This window comes from Lepisosteus oculatus, chromosome 15, assembly GCF_040954835.1.
Source record: "Lepisosteus oculatus isolate fLepOcu1 chromosome 15, fLepOcu1.hap2, whole genome shotgun sequence".
NCBI lineage: Eukaryota > Metazoa > Chordata > Actinopteri > Semionotiformes > Lepisosteidae > Lepisosteus > Lepisosteus oculatus.
The window spans coordinates 5638612-5666538 of NC_090710.1; the positions used below are offsets into that span (position 1 = coordinate 5638612).

At 37.2% G+C, this 27927-nt stretch overlaps 1 protein-coding gene across 4 annotated transcripts in view; it reads right to left on the reverse strand.

Annotated features, from left to right (window-relative positions):
• The window catches only part of pcca (propionyl-CoA carboxylase subunit alpha), a 193249-nt gene that overhangs the window by 31553 nt on the left and 133769 nt on the right, over window positions 1-27927 (reverse strand). For all 4 annotated transcript variants that reach the window (XM_015363424.2, XM_015363423.2, XM_015363422.2 and 1 more), the window contains 2 exons: window positions 22030-22128; window positions 9789-9842 (listed from right to left, as the gene is read on the reverse strand). In XM_015363424.2, the coding sequence (XP_015218910.1) occupies window positions 9789-9842; window positions 22030-22128 (153 nt within the window). The remainder of the gene's footprint in view (window positions 1-9788; window positions 9843-22029; window positions 22129-27927) is intronic.

The following is a 27927-nucleotide window of genomic DNA, read 5'->3' on the forward strand; positions in this document are numbered from 1 at the left end:
TACATAACTGCTGAGTGTCAAAGGATCGTGAGAAGCCTGGGTCCTTTACTGAGAGAATATCGCTGTACTGCTCTTAGCTTAATCAGGACTGCCACACAGCCTGGAAACACAGAGAAAACTATTAAAGCAACAGCCTCAGCTATACAAACAAAGGACTAACCACCTGAGACTACAGGGGACAGGATACGGGCTACTTATAGCAACCATGAACCAGCATACAAGAATAGCAGGAAAGCTGCTCAAGTCACTGCAGCACAGGCCTTTGAAGTTGACCATTTCTAAACTATCATAATACTCGAAGCAAAAATCTTTGAAGACAGGTTATCCTCTGCCGCGTTGTGTCCTGTTGTGAACGAATTGTTTCCTTTTTCCCTTTGTTTTTATTTTTTGTTGAAACTGACACTCTTAATTGTTCTCCCTGCAAGCAGCAGTTCGATAAAAGCTAAAACAACACTGGCGGCTACATAAGTCATCCTTGGTCAGGTGTCTATTACAATGGCAGGGTATCTCAAGAGTCAGGTCATTGGTGCAGGTGACATTAGGGTATTACTCCTTTTGAATCTTCTGAGCAGCACTGCTTGCTAATCAGGGCTAATAATAATAGGGTATTAACAATAACACTCAATTTCACAGTACAGAAAAACTTGATTAGAATGTATGTCAAGAATGTCCAGGAGTAAACTTGAAAATTCTCTGCAATCGTGTTTCTTACATTAAACATTAAGCACTAAAACATTACAAGTAATGGTTGACAGAACTGCAATAACTGTCTCAGTCTCAACTGCCACAGTATGTGCATACTTCGGCTTTATCACCAGCACTGTGTGGGCCTTGGAAATCATACAGAATCCAAACAAAAGCAGTTGTTGAAAAAGGAAACCTCGAGGGGCCTCTCGAATGGCTAAAACTGCGAGAGGCACTTGGTCCGAAAGTTGGTTCGAGTTTGAGCCTGTGACTTAGACAGGATTCCTAAAACGAGGGTGAACAACTGGCTAAGTGCTGCCAATGGTAGGGCTGGAACAGTCAGCCACAGCTCTCTCAGCAAACACAGAGACCCCCTGTGGCCTTCTGGGGCACCCGCAGATTTGCGCCTTTCCTCCAGTCAGTTTCAGGACAGGCTGTGCTGCTTGTGATGCGTTAAACGATGAGTGGGTCGGAGGAGTCGGCCTGCACTTCCTCAGTCTCTCCCGTGTGCAGTCGCAAGGTTTGAAAAATGGACACACGGAGATTCCAAAACTGGGTGGGTGCAACAAGAAAAATAATTGGCAATTCTAAATGTTTACAAAAAATTAAAAAGCACATCAGGGAAAAAATGACTAAAACTAATAATAATTCCTTACATTTATATAGCGCTTTTCTGGACACTCCACTCAAAGCGCTTTACAGGTAATGGCGACTCACCTGGATGATGCAATGGAAACCATAGTGTGCCAGAATGTTCACCACACATCAGCTGTCAGAGGGGAGGAGAGAACAGAGTGATGAAGCCAATTCAGAGATGGGGATTATTAGGCCATGACTGGTAAGGGCCAATGGGAAATTTGGGCAGGACGCCGGAGTAACAACCCTACTCTTTTCGAGAAGCAACCTGGGATTTTTAATGACCACAGAGTGTCAGGACCTCGATTTTATGCCTCATCCAAAGGACAGGGTTTTGCTTTGGAATTTTGTATCACAACAGTATTTTTTTCCAGCTTCAGGAGAGACAGCATTACAAACTGGATGTCAAGGCCCCCTACCCAAGAAGTACAGAGCCATTAATAAAAGTGAAGAATAAAAGTTAAAGCTCAACTTAAAGTTAAAAAGAAACTGATACTTCAAGCATTCTGGCTCATACAAAGAGCTATTATTTGTTTTTGATAATTAGACATTAAATAAGAAAAGAAGCCTCATGTTTAACTACTTAGAAAGTGCCAAAATGGGTGTTGAAATAACTGAATTTTTAAGCATCTAGAACTGTTCGTCACTACTGCCAAGCTTCCGCGCATTACAGTATTAGTAGTGTCACCTGTAATAGAAACAAGAGTTCACATCTCTAAAGAGAGCCCTGAGCTGACCTGTAGCATTTGAAAATTTTATCTCCATGTGCCACGGCTTGCAAAACACCAAAGCTCTTGTCTTATTTTTGTAAATCAAAGATGACAGGAAATGGGAAAACTGACAGTGAGCTTTACACTGTCCTTCCAAAATATTTGCACCCCTGTGGTTACCCCTATAGAAAGCTGGATCAGCCCCTGCAGCTCTCCTGAAAAAGTCTGGCACACCTGAGTGAAGGATACAGAAAGGACACTGAAGATAGTAAGGACTCACCTTCCCTTGAGGCCCTTATACAGTTGTGCTACATTAACAGCTAGGGTCACCTTGGAAGCATCCATAACAGAGAGCCTTCAGGGCCTCAGGCAGTTTGGGTTTTGGCAAAATTGGGAAGAACAAGCCCCTAAAAGAATCATGACAAGTTCCACAAGCAAAGCAGAGGGTGTCTACACACTAATACAAATGCAGTCCAAAATCAAAAGTATGTTTTGTAATTGACTATTCTTCAGAATGAGCTGCTAAAGGATCACATATTTAGGGAGTACTGACTTTTAGTTATAGACACTACACTGTAGACCTCTGAAACATTATCACATAATCTAATCAAAACTTATTTCTAATAGGGAGTCAATTAAAATAGGGTCTGTTTAAGGCAGTTTAAACCATTGTACTACCAACCAGAAAATGTCAAAACAATATGGCCTTTGCAAAAAGATGTTCTCTGAGGTAAACTGACTAGCGTGACAGTGTTGCAAAGGGGGTGGTTTGATTCAAAGCGATTAGAAATGCAAGGGGAAATGATTCCTTTTGAGCAATTATGCTGTATTTAGCAAACAGAGGATGCTAATTTTCATTCCAAAAGATATAAGGAAAAGTGTTATGTGTTAACCTTTCAGAAGGAGTCAGCTTTTTTATTGTCAGGCAACTTGCTTTCACTAATCTTGACATGCTTTTGCACGTATATGTATCTGTTGCTCACAACTGCTTCAAAAAGCATAAACCCAGGCCGCTTCCTTCCTTAAGCTTGTGATGTAAAAGCCAAACTGTGTATGATGGCTTAAAACTGTGCTTCTTTTTATCTCCCCCAGGCTTCAAGGAACATAGAATGCATATTTAGAATTTGGAACATACAGTAGAACCAAGCATAACACAGATACTACTTACTTAGCCCAGAGCGATTCTACCATATCTAAATTTGCTAGAATTTTATTAAAATATTTTAAACCCCCCTCTTTAATGAAAACAGGTTTTCAAATACAGCTATATGTAAGCCCATTATCACACTGACTGCAATTTCAGACTGCATTCATCTGTTTGAAATATTTTCCATTACACTGAAAACAACACTAGATTTTCAGAATATCTGGTTTGTATATTGTTATTTTCTTTTTATTAAGGACAGCCTAGACTGTGTGTATGGACTTGAAGTTTAAGGTAGCATGCTCGCATAAGATTATCTAAATGCACAGTCAATAATCAATTTTCTTGAATATTGAGAAAATAAGCAAATGGCTATCCCTTCACTGCACTTCAGATGCAGGTGAGGCAGGTATGTGCTAGTTTTTCTAAGTTTATCATGCCTCCTTTGCACTTGCCATGCTCTTTGGGTAAAACAGTGTAAAATGATCATCTCTGATTTGATTATCACCTAATACGGACGTGCAACTAATACTCATCCATTCAAATACGAACAGGAGCCTGAGACAGAAGTAGAAATATAATTAAGCTTTGACCCCAGGCTGGTGTATTATTCTTAATGCAGATCATGCTCTGATCCACTGGTGTTGAGATCCAGTGTTAATGGAGAATGAGTGCAACCCTGCACGTTAGCTGACTCTAACAGGAAATCCCATGGCTTTCTGCTGGCCTGGAATACAATACACTATAAATATGAGAGAAAGACAGAGACAGGGGGTAATATAATAATGCAGACAAAGATTAAGTAATCAACTCTAATTAAAAAAAAAGTTTATTAAAGTGTGGTACATCTTAATTTCTAATTACAACCTCCACTAAAGACATAAGTTTGCTGCATCTTAGTTTAAAGTTAAAGGTTGAATTTAATGCAAAAAAATATATTTTCTTCAGAGAAAAAATGCAAAAGCTCTATTACCATAAAAAATGTATAAAGCTGGTGGTGTCCCATATATGTAAAACTGAATACAACCTGGGATGAAGATGACTGAATTAAAAGAAAAATAGCAGTATCTAACGATTAAATCTTGTTTAGAAAGAACTATACTTGGTTCTACACAGCTTCTTATTGACATATTTCATGTTAAAACTTCTCATTGCAGTTCCAAAAGGCCAAAAGAAAAGTATATGTCACAATGAGATCATATAATCTGTAAAACATGAACTAGTAAATATTACTAAGTATCCTCACTCAACTTGTTCTAAGCAGCTGTCTTTAATAGTTCCAATATTAAAACTAGGAGGACTAGCTGTAATATTGGCAACTGGATTAGATAAAGAGAGTGATAAGCTTTTTTGATAGGATTAAACGGTCATCCGTTTTCATTTTCTAACACTTTTTGAACCTTTATGCTCATATTTGTGTTAAGTCTTATCTTCTAAAAAATGATTTTTTTGCACATAATCACGTCAATCAATTAATCTATTGTCAGGATCACCTGCAGTCATACAGTAACAGCGCTTAAGGAGACTGACACAGTCCCTCAAAACACAAAAAAACAGACAGCTTCCCTCTCCTTATGCAACCAGGAATAGTATTTAGCACAATATTAGAAATATGCTCAACAAAACTTGGCTATAATATCAATACTTTGTAGGAAGCCCATTAGCAACATTAACTTTCTCTTTTATGCTGACAGTGGGTATTTCGGAATATTGACCTTCCTGCTCAGTGTGTGTTACCATAAAAATAGACAAGAGCCCAGTACAAAATTAACGGAACTGCTCAGCATCAGACCCTTTTATCTGAGGAAAGCAGCACTGCCAAAGTCAATATAAAAAGTGCAAGAATGTGACGTTGTTTATATTGTCATCACATCATAGGGCTAGCGGAGATATTTTGAAACGAACAGTGCCTTTTTTTTCCACTTCTCTCAGCTTCTGGCAAGCTTTAATTTTCTGCAGTAATCCCTGCGTAATTCTTTAAATTGATCACACAATTTGCAGCCCATATCAGCTGCATGATAATCAGCTGTCTCATACAACGGTGGAATCAAAAACAGGAAACAGTTTTTACCGAGTTGGCTGGGACTTAAAACAAGGTAGGTATGTGCTGCCTTAACACGGGTCCCTAAAAGAAAAGTGGTGTAACCCAATACACATTCAAAGGGAAACAGATGTATTTCATGATGCCAAACATGAACTGCCAGCACTCCAGCGTGGGATGAATAAATTACACTTTCAAAGGGACTTAAAGCTGCCGTTTATTCCAATGACACAAGCGATTTAGAAATATAATGACTACGGATTCCTTCATTAGGTATTAATTTATTCATTAAATATTAACTCTTGTGTCGCCTATTTGGAAGCGGTAAGTGACACGTCTTCATTTGAGCACAACAGCGGACAGCTGTGGTGTTTATTTTGGTGGTGGCTCCTCTCAGTTGGAGGGGAGGGAAATTATGCATCCCCTCACAGAAGCACTTCTGCTGGCACATTCACCACAGGACCAAGGCCTAACCGACTGAAGAGTACATTTTGCCAGCAGGCAGATCCATAGTTTCACAATACTTGCACAAAAGGTGAAGGAATTCTATACTCTACAACTTGCCAGCAACTAACTTTTCTTCTTATTTACTTTTCAAGAAGAAAAGCAGACAAGAGATAGGCATAACTGTTGGTTTAACAGTTACTTAACATGACGTTACTTCAGGTATGTTTAAAGCTACAGACATAGACTTTTGGTGGGATTCCAGCTAGCATAATAATTGGTGCAGTGCTACAAAACAGTAAACCTTTTTATCCTCCAGTTAAAGGAAGGAATACATAAGAGTCCATCAGTACAGTACCATCCCTTTGAAGCAAAAGCTGTGTTGAATAAAAGCAGCCCTTTCTTCTTTTTCTTTTTAAATTTTTACAACTGCTGCTTCCTATGGGAGCCTGCTGCATCCAGTGTGGAGAAAAGAAAATCACGGCTGGAAATCAGGTCAATGAGTCACTGGAATACAATGCAGGACAAGCAAGATGTTTCTCCATTTCTAGAGAGTAGCTGTAAATAACGTGTGCAAAACATCTGCCTCCAACCATGTAATTTGATGGACATCCAGACAGAGACCTTGGAGCTTAGAGCACATTCTGATATTGCATACAATATACCCCCTGCAAGCATTAACACCAATTTTTAAAATACTTAAGAGGTACAGGTATCTTTTATAAGCCCATATGCATGTTTTCAGTTTAAGGCACTTAAAGGGCTCTAGTTTTGCTTGCCACCTGCCTTGCATCTTTCAAGTCAAAGGCAACTGAGGGACATCTCTAACTTAATGAAAGGCCCGTTGTGTTGCTTCTCTGGGAACACCTTCATGCCTGAATAAGACCATAATGACATCTGTAGTATTCAGAAAGAAGGAAGTTGTAATCAGACTTGGAAAATTACTGTGCTCAATTCACTTCACAGGTACTGAGAGATGGAAGAGAGCCTGCTCAGTGGAACAGTTCCTTTAAAACACGCAATGTCTACCCCGGCCACCTCCTCCCTCCAAGAGTGGATGTCCAGATGAATCACCCATCCATTCCAGAGAAATAGTTTGCTAATCATTCAGAGGGAAAAGAAAAAAAAAACTTTCAAAACTTCAGTATTTTTTTTAAAAAGAGAAGCCAATATTGTAACGTTGGTCAACTTCTGAAGGGTTTTGTGGTTTTCATTTACATATAATTACACTTTAATACAAGCGTGACAAGTGCAAAGACTGTTAAGTGGCAGACAGCACAGGCTGCTCAGGACCCCCTATGATAGTGGATGACAAGATGCAGCACAAGCTCCATCTCCTGCTAATTAAACGAATCAATTAAGAGACTATTGTTGCAACTGTGTAACTGATGTTCTATAGTGGCAATAACAACCCCACAGGGAGGTCTTCTACTACATTAAAACGCTGTCCTCTACAACTCCATCTGATATCATTAGAAACACTTATTTGCCTCTTGCTGTCATGTCAGCGGAAAAGGCGAATTATGGAAATACACCGACCAGAATGGTCCCAGTATGAGACCTGGTTCAGTCCTCAACCTCAATGGAGGGCAGCCATGGAAATCCTAAAGTTCCCCAAAGTTCTTTAATGGAACAAATATATCCATCAACACAGCAACCATTTAGTCACTAGGTAAGGGTCATGAATTTGCATACTTTCCTGCTATGCCAATACAGTTTAAGAAGATAAATTATCATATTAAATTTACCCTCCTCAGCTGAACTGATTAAGTTCCAAATTGTTTCAGATGGCCGTCATTAATCCCTTCTGCAGGCCAAGTGCTTTTCCCCCAGATCTGATTGTGCAGGAGCAACAAGGTTCAAATTAAAGGCACATTAATTCTGAACTCTATTTAAGATTAATTTCCATATTAACATACATATTTGGAAAAAGGCAAATTACAATGCAGTTAATCCACAATTTAAAAATCAGGATGATTAACTGGGGTCTAAGGTAAGATTGGAAAAGTAGCAGCTGTACTGTACTTTTTGAAATCCTGTTTGCTTCCTTCATTAGGAAATTCAATATGGCATTTTATGACATAGGTATTCTCTTTCTATTAGTTTGCATGTTTAGTTTTAAGGTAGTTTAGGTTTTAAATATATATATATATTTACTTCTTTAGAAATACATACACATACATGCCCTGGCAAGAAACACAACTGAACTGTCATAAATGTCACTACATTTTTTCACAGCAAAAGAGAGAAACCAGCAGATAGATTTCTCAATTTAAAACAATACCTGTGTTCCAGGAAAACACACAGGAAAGCAGGGCTTTCTGGGAAAATCCATCACCTTATACAAAGCCAAAAAACCCTAAATATTTCAAGGGCAAAGGCTGCACTCCAAATCTCAGGAAGGCTATGTCCTGCACAACACTCATGTGTTCAGTGAGGCAACAGGCAATATTAGCATTGTCACACAACAACACTTTTGATAGACTACCTCAAGGCTGAATAGCTGGAAGGCTCTCCCAGATAATCTTGAGTATCACACATAAGTTATAGTTCTTTCAATATCAGGACACCACAACAATACCCATACTACTGGCATATCCTACTTATACTTCCTACTAATAGATTAATGGCAAAATTATTTAGTTCATAAGTACAGTAAACAGAGAATATTCCAGTTGCATAAGAAGACATGCATGAAATTATATTCTTTTTGTGTGTCTTCCTTATAGATTTATTCATTCATGTAAATGCTTCTTTCCATCACAGAGAATTAATTCCCACCAGTGTTTCAAAGGTCTGAGTGTTGTTCAACGTCCTTCAACTGGCACTGTGAAAAAAGACCGGTGATGTCTCTGCTGTTTTTTTTTTCCTGGGCTGAATTTCTCCATACCTTGTGCCTGCATGTCAGATGGCTCAGCTAACCCTTGTTTCTTATTAAAAAAAAACTTGAGGTAGAACTACTGGGTTTGCTATCCAGTGTCAGTAAATCAAATGAACCATTTCATCCATGCTGATGCCCTCCTGACAGACAGCCTCACAGCACTCACGATCAGCCAGCTCCTGAAACAGCGCTGACAGGGAGGTCAGCAGAATATGTGCTAAGTAGTGCCATGCTGCTGCAGCTGCAGCTGAACTGTAACTCCAGCTGAATGGAAGTGTGCCAGGCATAAGGATAGGTACTGTGCTGGCATGGGACAGCTGCTGAGCGTACAAAGTTACCTGAAATTACAGAAGCCCGTTAGCCTGCTGCTTGTTGAATTGCATCTGTCACTTGAAGATCTGATTTCTCTAATTTTCAACTAAGACAACTGAATGTAAAAAAACAAATAAAGCTGTTTAAAAGGATGCGTTACATTTCCAAGAGCAGTCTGGGGCCAGATCAATCACTTCTCTTTACAGTACATGTAAGAATGGTGGCTCTGTGGCTAAGGATCTGCGCCTGTGACTGGAAGGGTGCTGGTTCAAATCCTGCGGCTGGCAGAGGAATCCTACTCCGTTGGGCCCCTGAGCAAGGCCCTTAACCCCAACTGCTCCAGGGGCGCCGTACAATGGCAGACCCTGCGCTCTGACCCCAAGCTTCTCTCCCTGTCTGTGTCTCCTTGGAGAAAAAAGCTGGGGTATGTGAAAAGACAAATTCCTAATGCAAGAAATTGTATAGGGCTAATAAAGAAACATTACATTAAAAAAAATTGTGTTGGAAACTAGGATCCTTGGACGAAAAGGCCTCATCAGTTAGCACAAGCAATTCAGAACTGAAAGCTGTATTCAAATCACAGCCTCATGTAATGCGACTTTTTTTTACAAGACATCCTATACAACTCACTAGTAATTCCTTTAAAATGCAGTCAAAGGGCATACAAGATTATTTTCCTTTGCCTGTGTGAAGAGATTCTTCAGTAATTTTAAAAGATTTTTTTCTAGTGGTGCAGCATGAGTAGAAGTACCAGCAGAAAACGTTGGAAAAATTCTAAGCATTTTAAATCTCTTAGTCTGCAAACGCTTTTGCATGTCATTTATTTACTATCGCAACACAGAGGATCCATGGTTTATTTTTTAATGCTTGTTGCCCAACTTTTTTAAATGAAAAGAGTCTACAATGAAAAATCAAAAACAAATTTAGTTCACTTACCACTGTGCCCAAATACTGAAGACTTATCTCTCCTCCTGCGGTACGGGAAAGGCACTAGAAATTGTAAGAAAGAAGGATAAGTCAACACGAACAAGTTGTAATTAAATGAAATTCATAAAAGCAAAAAATGTTCCTTCTACCTTTCAAACACTTAAAAAAGCAGTCCCTTTCAGATTGATTATTAAATTGAAATTAGCCCAAACTATGATATGCACTCTAGCTTAAGAAAGTATTTTGTGTTTTCCCATTTAAATTACTTATATCATGAGAAGTTGAAAATGCCCAATTTCATTATATTTATACACCCAGAATTCATTCTGCAGGTTGATTTTCACGCTGTTATGCCTTGAGACTTAACTAAACAGTTTTGTTTCTATAAATTTGTTTTTGTTTAGAGTTTTGGCATTGAAACACTTCAGTAGGGCTATGGAGCGATGATCTGGACTGATTTTGGGAAGTCTTGAAATTAAAGGCACAGAAGCAATTACACTCGTTTAGAGCACCTTTACTTTATGCAAATATATCTTACATGTTGTATACAACAGTAACATCAAGTTCACTCGCTCATAGAGATGCAAAGAGGAAGAAAGAAAAGGTTTAATTAGAGACAGCAGATAAACGTTCATATTAAGTTTCATTTGTTGTAAGATGTTAAAGGTCTCTTTAGTCAGCAGAGAAAGAAAATAACCACTGACAGTGTCCTCAGCCTCAGCCCTTGTTAGATCACAATAGTTATCAGGAAAGCAGGTCAGGAGCTGTCACAATAATCAGAGCTCTTCACAGAAGAAAGAAAGAAGGATTTGCCTGACACATTACAACAATAATGATTAATGGGGTAATGAAAATGAGTGAAATTAATTCATATAAATTGTGGCAGTTTAATTCTCATAAAAGAAATGTGGACACACATCTCCTCAAAAACTTAAATCAGTTTTCTGGGAAATCGGAGGAATGAACTGCCGCCCTCCTTCTTTCTGAGGAAGCTGTCCGTGCTCGATGCCAAAACAAATGAACCAAGAAATCGACACGTGATTACCTCAATTTGCAGACAGCAGCAAGATCTTAGCCCCTGTGCCTTCCCCCAAATGTTTGCAAAGATAAGCGAACAATCAACTGTTGTGTAATTAGAATGTGAAAGCAGCAGCTGAACCTCTTGTGACTGCACTGTCCCATTCCTGCTCACCTGCAACTTTCTCAGCTCTGTTCACCACAGCAAGCCTTTGCCTAAGCAAACATGCTAAAATCACAATGGTGTGCTTTTCCATAATCCAAAACTCCATTACCATAAGCTGTTTTGTTCCAGTACCACAATAACATTAAGTGGAGTGTGCCATTTTTTCTATTAGAGATTATTCTTCATATACAGTAACCACGTCAGAGTGAGGTACTGGCCAAATCCTTCAAAAAGAAAAAATCTACTAAATAGAACTTCTTGTTAAGATCTACTGTATATTGTGGGTTGAGTATAGCAAAACAATGCCTCTGGGCTGCATACAGTATCAGTAAGTCAAGCAAAGATTCTCCCAGATTTAATCATTAGCAGAAAATATTTCAGCCCCAAAGACTGTACTACGCTTGTGGAAAACATGCCTAAAACTGAGGATATTAGCTTCCCTAGAAACACATTCACTGAGTGAGTGCCTCCACATTTCAGGTAACAGTGTTGTAATAATCTGCCAGGAAGATCTGAAAAGCAAAGAACTGAAAATATTAAAGCAAGTGAGGAGACATCTGAACAAATATGAATTAACTGCATCTGCTGAGAAAGGCAGGGAGAGACAGACACCACATTTTCAGTCATTTAAATATACAATCACACCACTGTTTATTGCAGTTAACTAAAATGTTTACTGTTAAGTGTAAAAGGCTGAATACAGATTTGGTGCATTGTTGAATAATTCAATTTTAAAGATCTTTGTTTTTTACAAAAATACCTATTTAAGAAAATGGAAGACAACACATACAGTACAACAAATATAAGATATCAAGATGAGAATATATTCTGATATTTAAATAATTTTTCATAGTGTGACATATTTACATTTTCATGTTTATCATGCTTGTACAAGGCACATTACATAAAAAAATGACAAAAAACCTTTATTCCTTCAGATATAAATGTTTGGTCTAGGGAAATGTCACAGAAGCTTAAAAAAAACATGTTTTGAGATATTGTAAAGAAAGAACTAGGACTTGCATCAAGGAAAGGTTATGCAGCTCAACAGTTTCAGGGTTGTGCAATTCAGAATGCACAGAAAAGACCACAGACTTCATTATTGTAAGCCTGGTGCAGTTGTACAACCACACAAACTACTATTGAAAACACAAGATTGCCTCTGGCAAGGCTACCACTTATCTAAGACTAAAGCAAAAGCTCACTATACCTCTCCTGGAAACAGCTATGGCCCCCAAGATAAACTGGCTATGACCTCTGCATACCCTGAGTCACATTCAAGAAAAACAGAGACTGCTACATTTCCTGGGGAGAGATTCAGTATCTGATTGAAGACTTAAATGTCACAGAAGATACTGTTCTTCACATACAGTGTATATACAGTACATAATCACAATAGATATTATACTGGATAACAAATTAAGAAATGAGGAGCTATTGTGATACACGTTATCAGTGAACCTTATTTAACAACATTAATAAACAGAATTTGACTTATCTAAGTGCTAAGTCATTTTCACTTACTGCATTTGTCTGAGCAGAGATGCACTATTTTTTGTGGGGCAAAGGTAAGCAGTATTTATAAATGGGCCATTTAGACATCTTTATTGCAAACCTTTAAAATCTTTATGATGAACCTACTTTAATAGTGGTCTTTATTTTATACAGCATCATTCACAACTTCACATCCAGTCTAGGTACTGTAAAATGAACCAAATGGATGAAAAATCATCTGAGATTTTTTAATAGTTAAAGGACATTGAAACAAGTAACATATGGTCATGCGTTTTAGCATTGGATAAAACCTAAGCAGTTGACTTCTGAACATGCTGTGAGGGTAACATAGCTGGATACACCAGCAAAAACTGCACTAGAATAATGAAGCTCTGAAAAGACAATCAAAAGTTTTGCTGCTTCAAATCTAGAGCGATATGAATGGTTTTGAGCATACATTTTGATGTTAAAAACTACTTCACAACACCACACACAAGCTTCAGATGCAAGGCTCAAATCAAAGACGACTTTAAGATTTTCTGACCTGAGGACCTGGGCTGATTCCAAGACCAACAACAATCTGAAGTTTGTTTCACAATTTCAGAGTTGATAAGGAGAATCAATCAGCATAACTTCATTGTCATCAGAGTTAATTTTTTTAATCTGCTTTTTTTTTCATATCTAAGCAGCGTGACAAGGCAGAAGTAATTAATGTATACATACATGAATATACAGAGAGACACAGACCACTTAAACTAAACCTATGAAAAAGCTGACCCAGTAGTAACTTACAGAACCTAAAATAATGGAACAATAAACAAAGCCTTGGGGGTTTTGAGCCTTCACAACTTTGTTTTGAAGGGACACCAATTGATTTGAACAAATTATTCATAAAACATGTAAATTACAAGAAATACAATTCAGGGGATGAATTAGTGATGTGTTAGTGGCCTGCCATGGTGGCCCACTTCTGAAACTTCACTCCTAACAGAAAGCATGCACACCAGATAATTGGGGAACAGTTTTTAATTCTCTTTTACTTATTTTGATAGAGTTGCTGCTTGGTCAGTTACTCTAAATTTGATCTTACAACCTACTTGTGTATTTGGTTACTGCAGATTATATAGTTATATATTTGCTATACTCATTTACGTAATCTAGTGCCCACTCTTTGACAACTGCTTGTAATTGCAAAGTTAAGGTCAAGCGCCATGGCTTCGGACAGTTCTATAGACAGCAAGCGCTTAAGTTATTCTATTTTTTCTCTTACTGTATTATTTTTTCCTCTCATTACAATTCAACATGCATTTTTTCCACAATCAAACTGTGGATGCAAGTTCATATATATGACTCAACTTTAGCTGAGTTACGAGAAAAGTAACCACCAATGTTTGTTACCTCTGTCAGGAACATGACGATTGGAATGTATCCCACCAATTTAAAAATAAACAGCTTTGACATAGAAATAATAGATGTACCATAGCAAGGACAAAATGGAGCCAACCCAAAGTGATCAGCACTGGGAACCAAGATGTTTTGTTTTATACAAGTCATCAAAGATAAAGACCTATTAATTTAGACCATTGAGTAATTCAGACCACAGGCACCATAATGTTAAGAAAAACTAATGAACTTCACATTTGTTAGGTGCCTAATGTAAATAAGAGTGGCACAGCATAAGTACAATATTTATATACTCTATTGTTGGCAAATGGGTTATCATCAAGCTGTCTAAATGGGTCAAAGGAGTGGCCTCATGCAGGATCCAGAAAGAACATTGCCCTTTACATCAAGTATATTGTGGTATCTAGTAAAAATCAGGTGGCGATATTAAGCATGCAAGTTAAGAAAAAGATAGCTACTGTACAACACAAAAATATTAAATTCAAACGTTTAGATTATTCCGTTTTAACTGCTTTCACAATGATTAATTTTATTATTTTTCTATTGTAGTATGATGTGCACTGAAACTCTTGTAATGCAAAGTTCCCACAGAAACAAAAAATTCATTCATTACTCAGATTGACTATTCCAATAGTCTCTCCCTTAATGATTATGAGCACAAATCTGTTGTGATATGGTAACTAACATATGGAGACACCTTCTGCAGAAGGCATTACTGCTTTGTGAGAAAACCTGACATGGTTGATATTGTTGATTAGCCATCAGAACAAAACAAAAAAAAACAATCATTCCAGAAATGTACATTTGATATGTAAATTAATGCAAGGAAACAGGACTTGCTGTTCTTTTCCATCTCAGTTTGGCATAACTAACATTACCAACCAGTGAAAAACCAATTTCTTCAGAATTTTCAGATAATTAATTTAAGGTTGCTGTCTTACAGAAGTAACAAATTACCAGGGTTTTTATTCTAAGAATCAGGTCACCAAAGTTGAATATGTTTTTTAAATGAAGACACAGAGCTCAGATACATAAAATTATCTCTAATTTCACTTCAAACAGCTGGTGAAGTATTGTGACCCGAATATGTAGGTCTTTCTACCACCTGAAGGTTAAGAATAATTGACAAGGGTTGCTATTACTCAAACCCTGTTATATCTAATGGTATATGAAGGACACAAATTTGGAATAAAAAACAGATTGAAGAACATTACATTTTGATATCTATCCAGTTGTTCACAATTTGTACACTCTCAATGTTTAAAAGATAATGCACAAGATTTGCTATTAAACTACAGCAGTAAAAGTAATTTGTTAAGCTTTTGTTTTTCCATTGTCCCCCCAACCTTGAATTGGATGAAGCAGTTAGAAAATGGATGGATGGATTGTTTCCATTGAAATTACATGGCTTCACCTTTAATACTGTATGTTATCCGGACCTGAAGAAAAAACAATACATAAAAATGTCTGCTGGTCCTTCTGCGGAAACTACTAGAAATTTGTGGTGACACAATTAAGTTTAAAAGTTGAAACTCTGTCCTCATGATGACGTTAACATATCCTATTATTTTACTGCAACTGAGAAAAAAATAAAAAATAGAAAAATTGCTACTTCGACCTAAATGGTATGAACATTGGAGGTTTTATGTATTTAAATCACATATAAGCCTTACTGCAGTGGGGTGTTATGTTCAATGCATACCTGCTTCGTGAGTCAAAATATGGTTTGAAGTTGAAGCTTAATAGCCACAGTCAGACATATTCTCCTACTTAACTGCAATCAAGTATTTCTCATTACACGACAAGGGTTTCGTGTGACACTGCACCCAATTTTTCTGCTACGCTGTCCCAGATTAGTTCCACTTAGTTGGGTACCAATGACCTATTCAATGTAAAATGCAGTGGGCTACAATCAGTAGACTACTACAGCTTTTCAACGGATGACTAACTTCAGAGGAACCAAAATTACAAGGCGGAAAAAACAAAACAGAGGTAATGTTCATGCAGAAGCGTTGTGCAATTATGATTTAAGAGCTCCAGAGGAAACCATGAGGCAGATTTTAGATGCCTACAGAGGTTGCATTTTTCTTTTCCTCAGTCTGTTATTTTAAATGCATTGCTTTTTAACTTTAAAATGCTTCTGTGCTGGATAATACAAGTAAATCATAATCATCATCAAAGGATGGATGTAATATGCACCACGTAACTAAAAACCATATACTGAATATAGTACATATAATCAAAGACAAATGCATTTGCTACATATAATCAAAGACAAAAAATGTGTGCTGTTTTGCACAAATTCCTGCAAAATATAAAGGTAACTGAAAGGTGCAAAACGCTTTGGACAGCTGTGGATGAGCTGTTTGCATTCTTACCTTTTGCCTAGACAACAACAGTACCACTCTGTATCCTGGCCTGACCTGGCAGATCTCAAAAGTAAGCCTATGTCTAATAATAATAAACTTTTTTTATATAGTACCTTTAAAGGTGGCTTCTCAAAGTGCTTTACAGAACAACAACAACAATAAAAAATACACAAGATATGCACAATGAAAATGCTCAATGAGATGAGACAGCAGATGGAGGTACTGGATACAGTAGGAGCAGAAGGGGTAAATAATAGAACCAATTAAGTAAATGCCCTTCTAAAGAACAAGGCTTTGGGTCTATATTTGAAGGAGTTTAGGGAAGCTGACTCGGTGATATCCTTAAGGATAGAATTCCAGATCTTTGGGGCATATCAGGAGAAGGCCCTGTCACCCATTGACCATAGGTCTGGTCATTACTAAGATCAAAGACCTCCGGGGACAATCAGTTTGCTGTTGTAATTAATCAGTGGATCAGAAGGTGGCACTCTCATGTTAGAACCAGAAACTCTAAAACCAATGCCGCAGTATAGTGATTAGGAGCACCCTGCTGCAGGAGGTGCTGTACTTTGGATTAAAAATTAATCTATGATTCTGACTAGGGGTGTTACCCACTGAACCCATGCAAAATTCCTCTCTGGGCTTGCACAGTCTGGCCTCCCTAATTTTGCCATGAATTCAACTGGTAAAGCAATTGTTAATCTAACGTGCAGTATATTGGGGATGTTAAAGCATAATGGCAGCTGTTTGTCACCCAGGTGAGCTCTGAACCTCAGTGTTGGATAAAGTGGCTCCGCTTCCTATACAGAACGTAAAGACCTTTGGGATCATTTGGGATGACAAATGTTATATAAATGCATTTAATTATTATAATTAATTAAACTATGACAATGTTCCTCATTCTTTGATGAAAGCGGATCAATGTGCTTCCCAGCAGCTAGGACAGCTTTCAGATCCACTTACATAACTTTTCAACTGAATTTACATCAAGTCACCGCGATGGCAAGACCAACTTTGATTGCTTTCCTCTTTGGGAATTTGTGGTTGACTTGTATGGTTTAATAACTGTTTCGCTGAAGAAATGAGGGCTTAGACAGACGAAACTACCCTAGGTATCATTTTAGCTAGTAGTGTGTTTCGGTGCTTTGCTGCTTTTAAGCTCCCTTCAATTATTCATAGGTTTCCAGTTCCTGAAGAGCTAAATCGGATCCACACAATGATGGAATTGTCATCACGCTTGACAGCAGGAATGGGAAACTTGTCACTGTAGGGCATCTTCATTCTGTTACCTATCAGTTTTAGGCCCTGATTCTGAAGCACTTCAATTTCTGACTTCTCAGACCGTACATACCTAAGTATGGTGTCAAAGAACTCAGGCTTGTTGTTGTGTGTTTTGACAAATATTTTGTTCTCAGTTTTGTGTATTTTACTGAGAAAAGACCAAATTGGATGAATCTCTTCTTGTTTAAGTTTAATTGCCCTGTTCCAGTATCCCATCCAGGGTTAATCCAGTTTTCACCCATCACTTGCCAGGATAGGCTCCAGCTCCCCCGTGACCCTTAACTGGATGAAGCAGTTAGAAAATAGATGGATGTCCTGTCCTGTAAAGTTATTATTATCAAAATTATAATTATTCTGTTGTTCCATCCAACTTAGGTTTAATGGATCCACCAAAATCGCTCGTTCATGGCTTAATCTCCCAGGCGAAGCTGTAACTGTTCTCTTTTTAAATAATTTATCTTAATGTAAAAATGTACAGACTACAACTGTGATCACTCTCACACTGTCATTAACTTTTGCTACCAACTATTAATGGCATCCTTTTTTATTGTTATCAACAATATATCACAACTCAATATGATATAACGGCAAATCACTCAATGCATGCTACTACTATGCATCCTTGCTTTTGGCATTTTCATTTTTAATTATTTTTTATCCTGTATTTCAATGTTTTTTGTTTAATTTAGTCTATGTATTATTGAAAATTATATATATCCCCAGATAAATGCACCTGATAAGCATATGAATAACAATAAATTTAGATTAACCATATTTCTTTAGCTAATGACTGCCTTATTAATTGTACAACCTAAAACAAAGGTGTTCTTTGCGTTTTCTAATTCTGAAAGTAATATGATTGTTAATGAATCTCTTTGGTTAGGTCTCTTTGACTAAACCTCAATGTTTTGTGTCATTTACAGTTTTATGCAAAAGTTTAATTTTAACATGGCCTAATTACATGTTTTGTTGATTTTCTTAATGAAAAGAAGTTAACACAACCTCCGCAGCAAACAAACTTAAACTTGACATATTTCTGCAAATTTTAATGCACAGTTACTATTTATTTGCTAAATTTAACAGACTGAAAAAAATAAAACAGTAAATGTGGCATATGCAACAGTTTGATCCACTCAGAATTTAATTGACTTGTTAGGCCTTAATCTAAGTCAGGTGATGACAATTCCAGAGCTTCATAAATTCTCTGACTCTTCAAACCTCTCAGGATGTTGTGCTTACACTCAACAACCACGGACTCCTCTAAGCAGCTGACTAAGGATCAGAAAATAAAGATAACTGACTCTTCCGAAGCAGGGAAAGGCTATAAAAAGATATCTAAACACTTCCTGCTTGCAATTTCCCTGTCATAAATGTCATTAAGAAATGGAAGTTAAGGGGAACTTTTGAAGACAAGACAAGATCTGGAAAACCAAGAAAAATCTCTGATAGAACTGCTCGTAGACTGGTGAGGAATGCAAAGCAAAACCCTTATATCACTGCAAAGGACCTGCAGGAAGGTTTAGCAGGCACAGGAGTGCCAAGTGCTGGTGGTCTGATGAAGTAAAAATTGAATTATTTGGCTATAATCACCAAAGGTACGTTTGGAGAATAAAAGGAGAAGCATTTGAAGAAAAGAACACCTTGCCAACTGTTAAGCATGGGGGTGGATCTATTATGCTTTGGGTTTGTGTGGCAGCCAGTGGCAGAAAAATATTGTGCGGGAAGATGGAAGAATGGAATCTACTAAGTATCAAATTCTGGAATTCAGTCAGTGAAGAAAGAAGGGTTCTGCAAAGAAAAGTGGAAAAAATTCGTAAAGCAAGAATAGAAAGATTGTTAGCTAGCTACAAGAAGTGTTTGAAGGCTGTGATTTCTGCCAAAGGTGGTGTTACTAAGTACTGACTGATAGGGTCCCCAAACTTTTGAAAATGCCACATTTACTGTTTTAGTTTTTTTTAAATCTGTTAAATTCAGCAAATAAATAGTATCGGTGCAATAAATTTTGCAGACATATGTTGAGGTTAAGTTTGCTCACTGCAGAGGTTAACTTCTTTTCACTTAGAAAATCAACAAAACATGTAATTTGGCCAGGGGTGCCCAAACGTTTGCATACAAGCGTACAACTCACCTACTATTTAACTACACTAACTATACTGAGCATAAAGAAATAATTCCAGTCTTACTTTGTTTCTTAGTAAGTAGCTAAGTAAACTAGGATAAAGATGACAGCTACAAAAATATTTAGACAATACAAAATAATCTTAATAAATGCAGTAATAGAATCTGTTTGACCGGTTTTATGTTATTTTAAAAGATACTCTACTTCAGTGCTGTAGTGTAGAAAATTTATTTGTGTAGAAAACATGCAATTATTCCAAAAAGAAAAGAGGGCTTAATGTTCAATTCTATACTGCTTCAACATATTTCTGTTTGGAGGTAATTTTACAAATTCAACTAAACCAATCTGAGCACCATCAGGAATGTGTCCACCTGGGAGAGATGGATAATGACAAGAGCTGGCATATACAGGCTAGAAAAAAGACCAGTTTTGTCAGGAAGCTTTCCGTTCACAGCTGTGAAGCTGTGGAACAGTGAGGTGATTTGATTCTTATTTACAGATTATACAGCATACACACATTATATGAACCAAAATAAAATATATATATATTTAGAGTCACATAGGTCATGCTTTTGGAAAATGTGAAGCCTTTCATGAATAAATAGGAAAATATTCTCACTGTTTATGATAATCAATACAGGAGAGTGAGTTTTCAGTGCCGGCTATTTGACCACAGCAAGTAATTTTACTGGTTTTTGTATCAGCAAGATAATCTGTAGCAATGCTGTGTGAACCTCATCTGACTGCCCTGAATTCAAAAAGAATCAAAGTAATGACACATTCCAGAAGGAAAAAGTGTATAAAGTCAAAGTTTGAAATAATTCTTCAGTTACACTTCATGTAGCCTGAAGGATGAATATCTAAAAGAAACCGAAAAGGCATGCAAAAATCAAATTTGCAAAAACTTGTTAAAGAATACACAACACAAATACAAGATTTTAGATGGGTATCATTTTCGATTATTTTACAAAGAGTGCTAAAAATGTAAAGGGTGGTTGATCTGCAGTATGAAATTTCCTCCTCTGCACAGGGAAACAATAAAACAAATGCAAAGTAAATGCAACTTTTCAACCAACTTTCAATTTCCAATTTAGACAGAGAATAACAAAAGTATTCATCTTTTTTTTCCAATAAATATTAAAATATTCAATGACAAACACATATTGAGCAATTCTGTAAATCTGGACAAAAACATTAAAATTCAAAGGGAAATAAAGCTATGGACCATACACTTCTAGACAGGGAAGATTTTATTGTTTTATATACTTTTATTTATTAATTACCACTTGGAAGGACTGTATTCTATAGGGATAATAGGGTCAGTTTGCAAACTGCATTCAGTATCAAACAAATACTGTCATGTACATGGTAGAAATGATAGATAGTAAAATCTGCCTTTTTTAGTAAATATTTCCGATACCTGAAAACAATGAAAGCTAAAACTATGACTTATAACTAACTTGTAACTAACAAAAAATCAGCAAGAAAGTAGCTGGCTTTCTAAAAGCTGGTACAAGGAAAAAAAAAATATACAAAGCTATTATTTAGCCCCAGTTACTGTACCTGCAATTCATGCTTTATTTTGATGTTTGTTCTTAACAGAACCTTCTTTTTTTCTAATATCAGTGTTCTATACTGAACACACTGCATTTGTTGTCCCTCGTTTCTTCAGCCAGTCATAATAAAAGCTGTTTCTGCACACTCCCCATATATGCAATTTGAACTCTTGTGCAAAATATGACCCCAAAGATACTGAATTCAAAATGTGTTGCCAGAGAGTTTCGAACAGAATTGAGGGCAACTAACAAAACAAGATGTTCTCTCTCGAGCCAAAGCTTTCTGCTATCTCCAACCTTTAAGGGAAGTGAAGAAGCTGTTACTCAAGCGTTAAAACAGCTTAAGTGTAAAATTATTTAAGCTCAGAGAGCAAAGATCCAAACATTTAGGTTGATAAAATCATCTGACAATTTATTAGAAGAAGTAACAATTAATGATCTTTAATGCCTCATTTGGTTTTAACTCATTTCTTCTGTGTGCACACTGTATAAATGAAGTGCCACAAATTTCCCTGGTGGCACCACAAGGGCACATGAAAGAGGAGGAATATTTTCTTTTGAACGACACTGAGTGGGGGAAAAGTTAAAAAAAAGACCTAGATGAATTTATGAATGTTTAATATAAACGACAGATTAATGAAATGTGTTACGAAAAGTGTGACTCCTTAAATCTTAATTTTAAATTGGAAAATGTCTTCTGAGTAAGGGTTATGTGATAACACTTTTCACTGCGGGGAAAAAAAAAACAAGCAAAATAGCTACAGAATATTCAGAGAACACAGGCAATTGGCCTGTCAGGCAAATAGAGTTTTTTTTCTTGTTTATTTAAAGTTTTTTTTTGTACCTGCATAGTCCTCTGGGTGCCGTTGATACTGACAGGTAACAAAGCAGACGCCAGGTTCCACTCACTGGTCACGTCCAAGCTCTTCACTCCCATCTCCACCTGCAGCGACGAGCAGACAAGACTGTTACTGAGCAGACAGACAAAAAACAGATCTCAAGTTCATCGCTCGTGTACCATGCGGCAGCCATTTTAAACAGATGGCGCCCAAACAACCTGTCATGTTTACTGCTGCTGCCATAAAAGACAAGAGTCCAACAACATGGTCTTCCGAGCGCCCCTGGGGAGTGGCAGGAGACCTGCGAACAGCTGCCGGTGGGAACTCAGGGTTTCAGGCAGTGCCGCGCGGCGCACAAAACAGCCATCCAAACTCCTCTACCTATCCGGACATGCTACATTTACTGCAATTAAACAAGCACGCCATTTGAATATCCGGTGACACTTTGCAACCTGCTCAACGGGGCCTGCATATAATCTCGTCCCCACGGAGTAAGGAAGAAATTGTCCATGTCACTATTAATGAAGGAATTTGCATTGTTATCTTAATTAAGGGGAAATAATGAAGCCCACTTCTGAATTAGTTAATCGACAAAAACTTGTACAAATGTGTTTGCATGGCCTATATGCATGGCCTACTGATAATGTATATTCTACTAGGGTACCAGGGTTACATCAAGTGGAGGATGCTACTTTATAATAAGAAGACATGTCGGTACAGTTTTTTTAGCTTTTCAGGACTCAAGATGTTTTTTTGACCCCCACCTCAGCCCCCCCAACTCCCTTTTAGCCACATCAGAAAATGGCTTAAAAAGAGACAAGTGGACAGGTTAACTCCAGTCCTCTGTTGTACCGATTTATGGTGCTTCAAACCTCATCACAACTTGACCATGTTAAAAATGTAATCCCACCTGGGTTCTTTTAAAATGCATAGTCGTTGAGGGGACTATTATCAGAAGTAAAGAGTTATCAAATAGGAAGGATCATTGTTTTTTGACCTGAAGAGAAATGTTGAGTGGATGGATGTGTGCCGAAGTGGTGTGCAACTCGACAGCTTCCAAAGTACTGCACAACACGGGGATCTCAAGTGTTCTATGAATTATTAATTTGGCCAGGAAGACCTGAGTGAGAAGATGGTAAAGAACAGGGGCACAGATGATAGTAAACAGGCCTTGCACCAGACAGCAATTTTGGAATTAGCTCTTGAGAGGCTCCAAAGCAGACATATTAACCCTCCAGACCACCATATGAAACACTCTGGACTTAACAACAAACCTGTTTTTAATGCTACATTTTTTTTTAAATCAAAAAAGGAAATTGTCTGGTGAAAAATTAGGCGAAAGGTCTACTGATACAAAGTTACTTGCTACATTTTCTGCTAAATGTTAGTGCAAAATAATCACTACACAGTATCATTGAAAAATACTATATATTTCTGTAGTTATTTTCTGAAGTGAATTGCGTTCATCTTCAGTCATGGGATTTTTTATCCTTCTGTTAACATATCCCTTAGACGTTTTTGACAAACAGTTTATTTTTTAGATTGATTACTCATTCTATTAATTGCACTAAGGTGAATCTTTACTTAAGCAGAACTAACATAAGTGTCCTGCCTGAATGAAAGTTCAATGCTGTAGTACAAAGACCACAAACAGACCATAGACAGAATAATTTGGTAGGATGTAGTGGGAAAAAATGATAGTACACTATTTCAATATTTCATATTTTAATTATATATTTTCATTTCATTTGTAAATGAACAAGTGAGTGTTTTGCATTATCTTACACTACAAAAAACATTCCTCCCTCCTCTTAAAACCAAAATGTGTGCATCACAAATGTACATTTTACAAAGAGACAACAAGTTAGTAGTATGACCAACCACATGATTCTGATAAGAATATAACCATATAACCATCTGAGCTGTTTTGTGTGGTTTTATATAAAAGAAGCACAACAACTGTATTAACAGCTTATAATACCAATGTAAAACAATTTGTATATAAAAGACACATTTTATGGTTAAACACTTAAATGGTTCAATCGGAAACAACAATCAAAAGAGACTTGTGGCCTATAAAATGTATGCAATATTCAACATCTTCACACCTGCCCTCTTGCTATGAAGTATAATCCATGTCTTGTCTTTATGTAAAAAGGACACTTCTGGCTCAGAAAAAAAACACGAGCGCTACGGTCCCCAGAATTATAGTTTAAAGACACGGAGAGTCTGTTTGTTCATCTCATTTTATCTAAACTGTTCTCACAGTGCAAATTAATGACTTCAGTCTGTAAGAAAGAGAATTTTTCCATAGCAACATGAACTGTATCACATCCTGTCATTTCAAAAGCGCTGATGCTATGGAGAACATATTAAATTGAGCAGGTTAATGGGAGAGGTTAATGGGAGAGCTGCTAGTGTCACAGGCAGCTTTCCATGCCTTACCTGGCTCAACAGTCGTTAGACTTTCCTGACCCGGGAACAAGTTCAATTTTCCAGAAATAACTGTTGACGCTTCAATGACCGCTTCGCGCCCGTTTTTATATCAGAACGGGCAATCGGACTCTTAGATAACGGTTTGAAAAACACTGGGACCACAATACAAAGTGGAAGTGGAAACTTTACTGTAAAAGTGGAGGGGACAATAGCTGTTCTCCACCCTGGCAAGTATGCAGGAAAGAAAACAACCAGAAAAAAAAAAAACTAATTACCAGCAGACCATTAAACTTGGCGCAGTGCACTGGCTCACCTACACAGCAAATTGAAAAGGATACAAAAGGCTTTGAAGGCAATGCTATATTAATCTTTGAAAATATTTAAAATAGGTTTACAGTGTGATCCATGTGCTTTATAGAAATTAATGGGAAGTCAGATTCAGCATATTTCTTGTCTGAAAAGTAGAAATTACACCAGGATAATAAGACTACCATATACGGGGGGGGGAGAAAGACGTACTATTGAAATTCAAGTCAAAACAAAGAATCATATATATATATATGCTTCATTTCTTTTTTCTGTTATCATTTTTTTGTGAAACTGCCACATGGATTAATACAGCACAGCTGTATGGGGCAAAGGGACATACTGGATGAAACGGCTGTCTCTCTGAGAAATCAAGAAACACTTCTTGATTTGCAACTAAAAAAAAATTTCGTTCTAAGTCACATACTGTAGGAAAACATTTTACAGGAAATACTAAATGCTGAATGGAGTAAAGATCTCTTGTATTATGCAGAGCAGTTTCACTAGTCTTTTTCTTTCTTGTGTAGTACTGAAATAAAATTGCTGAGTTCATACCATGAAGACAAAAACTATGTCAGTCACAGTTCAGTCTCACTAGTCAGTCTTTTTTTTATCTTGCAGCAGGACATTCCTCTGTGTTGTGGGGAGAACTGCAAAACCTTGAGACAAGCAAGAAATGATCCCTCATAATTATTTCTAAACTTGACATTAAGATTCAATTAAAAGTGATTTGTTCATTTTTTATTAATGTTTATTATGATGTCGATCTTGTCACCGTTTTTTGTATTTTGTGGATCTGCTTTAATCTACAGTGAATGTACAATAAAGCCTTCTATTTTTCGTCCTGGTCAAGGGATTTAATTTTCTGCATTTTAAGTCAGTATAACAAGCCATGCCTTATGCAAAGCTTTAAACATATATAAACAAGAACATTAAACTAGAAGGCAATTTCAGTATGAGAATTTTTTTTTCTTTGTAACCAACACAATCATCTCATTCAAATTAGCTGCTTAAACAAGCACTAATTTCAGCGAGCCAGTATAAAAATTTTGAACTAGAATCCCAATTATGATGGGCTGTGCTGTCAGGTTTACTTTTTATTTAAACTTATTTCTGAACTGCGCTTATGGGAACACATTGGATTATAGCAGAGTAAATCACCTAAAAATGGATCCAATTCAAAGGCATAAGAAAAAAAACTAATTTCATTTAAAACCTGACATCTCTGCTTCAAGAATTTTTATGTTTAAGAGATCACTCCCTGACACCAGCAGATATCATTATATGCTGATGAAACCTGGCAGCCAGAAAGAGATGTTTTCGATGTGAAGCCAGTTGTATAAATACCAGATCTCACTGTCAAAAAGGAGCTCAACTTCAAAACAACAGCAGAACTGTGAACCTTACAGAACCTTTCAAGAGATGCCTGTTTGAAGTCCTGGCATTTCACGTTATGGGTGAATGAAATAAGAATTCTATTGCAACAAACGATCATCAGACCCATATGATTCCCTAATTAAACCCATGTGTGGCACTTGCACCAAGAGGTTTTTCCCACCAAAAGCCTATGGGAGCTGTACCCGGTCAAGAGCACAAGTTGCATGTGTAAAAACATTCAGTCGCAAAATGACACAAATCCTGCAAGATCATGACATATGAAGGAAAGAGAGGCCTGAGTTTTGGAAGTACAACTGAATGGTGTTTCCCCAGTGTCAATGATACCCTTTTTATGGCTTTGAATTATTTTAAAGTTTGAACTGATTCACCAAGACATAGGAATAAAATCGCCCTGCTGGCACAAGTAAAGATTTGAATTTTTTATGTTCCCGTTCTGCGTAAAAAAGGTTTCAAGTTGAGGGGGAGGTCAGGCACCCATTTCTTTTTATTTCATGTGAGTGGTAAAGAATTATACGAAATGATCCTTTCTGGACTGGTTCTCCTAATGCAACTCGGCACTGTTAAACAAGTAGTACACATTAAAGGTCAAGGACCGAAGAGCAGGGCATCAGGAGGTGAACACAGAGAAAAGAAACAAAACAGAAAAATTTCATATTTTGAAAGTATACATGGAATCTCGAAGCACAAGAGGAATGGAGGCGAACATTAAAAAAACAATCATTCTGCATTAAAATATCAAACCATGAATTTCAGATGCCAAAAACCATATATGCACATACGCACAGGTGCGCACACAAACAAAATAACAAAACAGGACAAGGGAGAGAATGTTAGCACTTTGAGCTGCAGCCGTACAAAATAATCTTCTTATGTAAAGGCCATTGTTTTTTTAATGTGGAAGGAGAAACCATGAAGGAACTAATAAAGGCAGAGGTAGTGAAACAGGGGTCATAATGTCTCCGCAATTGGAAGAAACGAGATGAACAAGATCAAAGAGACAGTACAGCTGCTTCTCGGGGGGGATTAAACCCCTTTCTGTTTGCATTTTCCTGCTGTTTCCATTGCAGCCCCTTACGAGCCTCCTCACCGCGATCAACCTTGGCTTGTTAGGACAACAGCAACAACAAACAGAATACAGAAATATGAGTAAATTCACTAGCTGCAAACCCACCTTGACTTTGCAATGAAGTTTTGCTCAGAAAGCCAACAACAAAATTCATACAAATAATCCAGAATAAAACAATCAAAGTTTACTTTAACTTTACAGAACGGAAGACTTTGGCAATCTACTATGAATAATAACTATTTCCGTAGCACAGTAAGATAATCACCGTTCTGGTGTACAGACAGCACAGTGCTTTTCATAGGCTAAAGTCCTTTGAAATACTGCAAATTGCAACTATTGATGAAACAACTGAGTCCACAAAGTGTTGCACCACAATTTAAAATGATATAAATAAACATTTTAATTAAGATTATAGAATAAACAACACCTGCTTATTTTGGTGTCTGTAGCACTAGCAAAATATGAGGTGTTAATACATTATGTTGTCAGGTGTTTCATGATCTAAGGTAGTAATACACTGTGATTCATTCCCAGTTTTTAACAGTCACCTACAGAGACTTAGCAACACTATCCTGTATAAAACATCCTAAAACTATATGTGAAACTGAAAGCAGAATGGTGAATTCCTCTTCTAAAGGCATATGCTGTGGAACTCAATGGCATAGCAAAACCATTTTAACAACATGCAACATAAGAC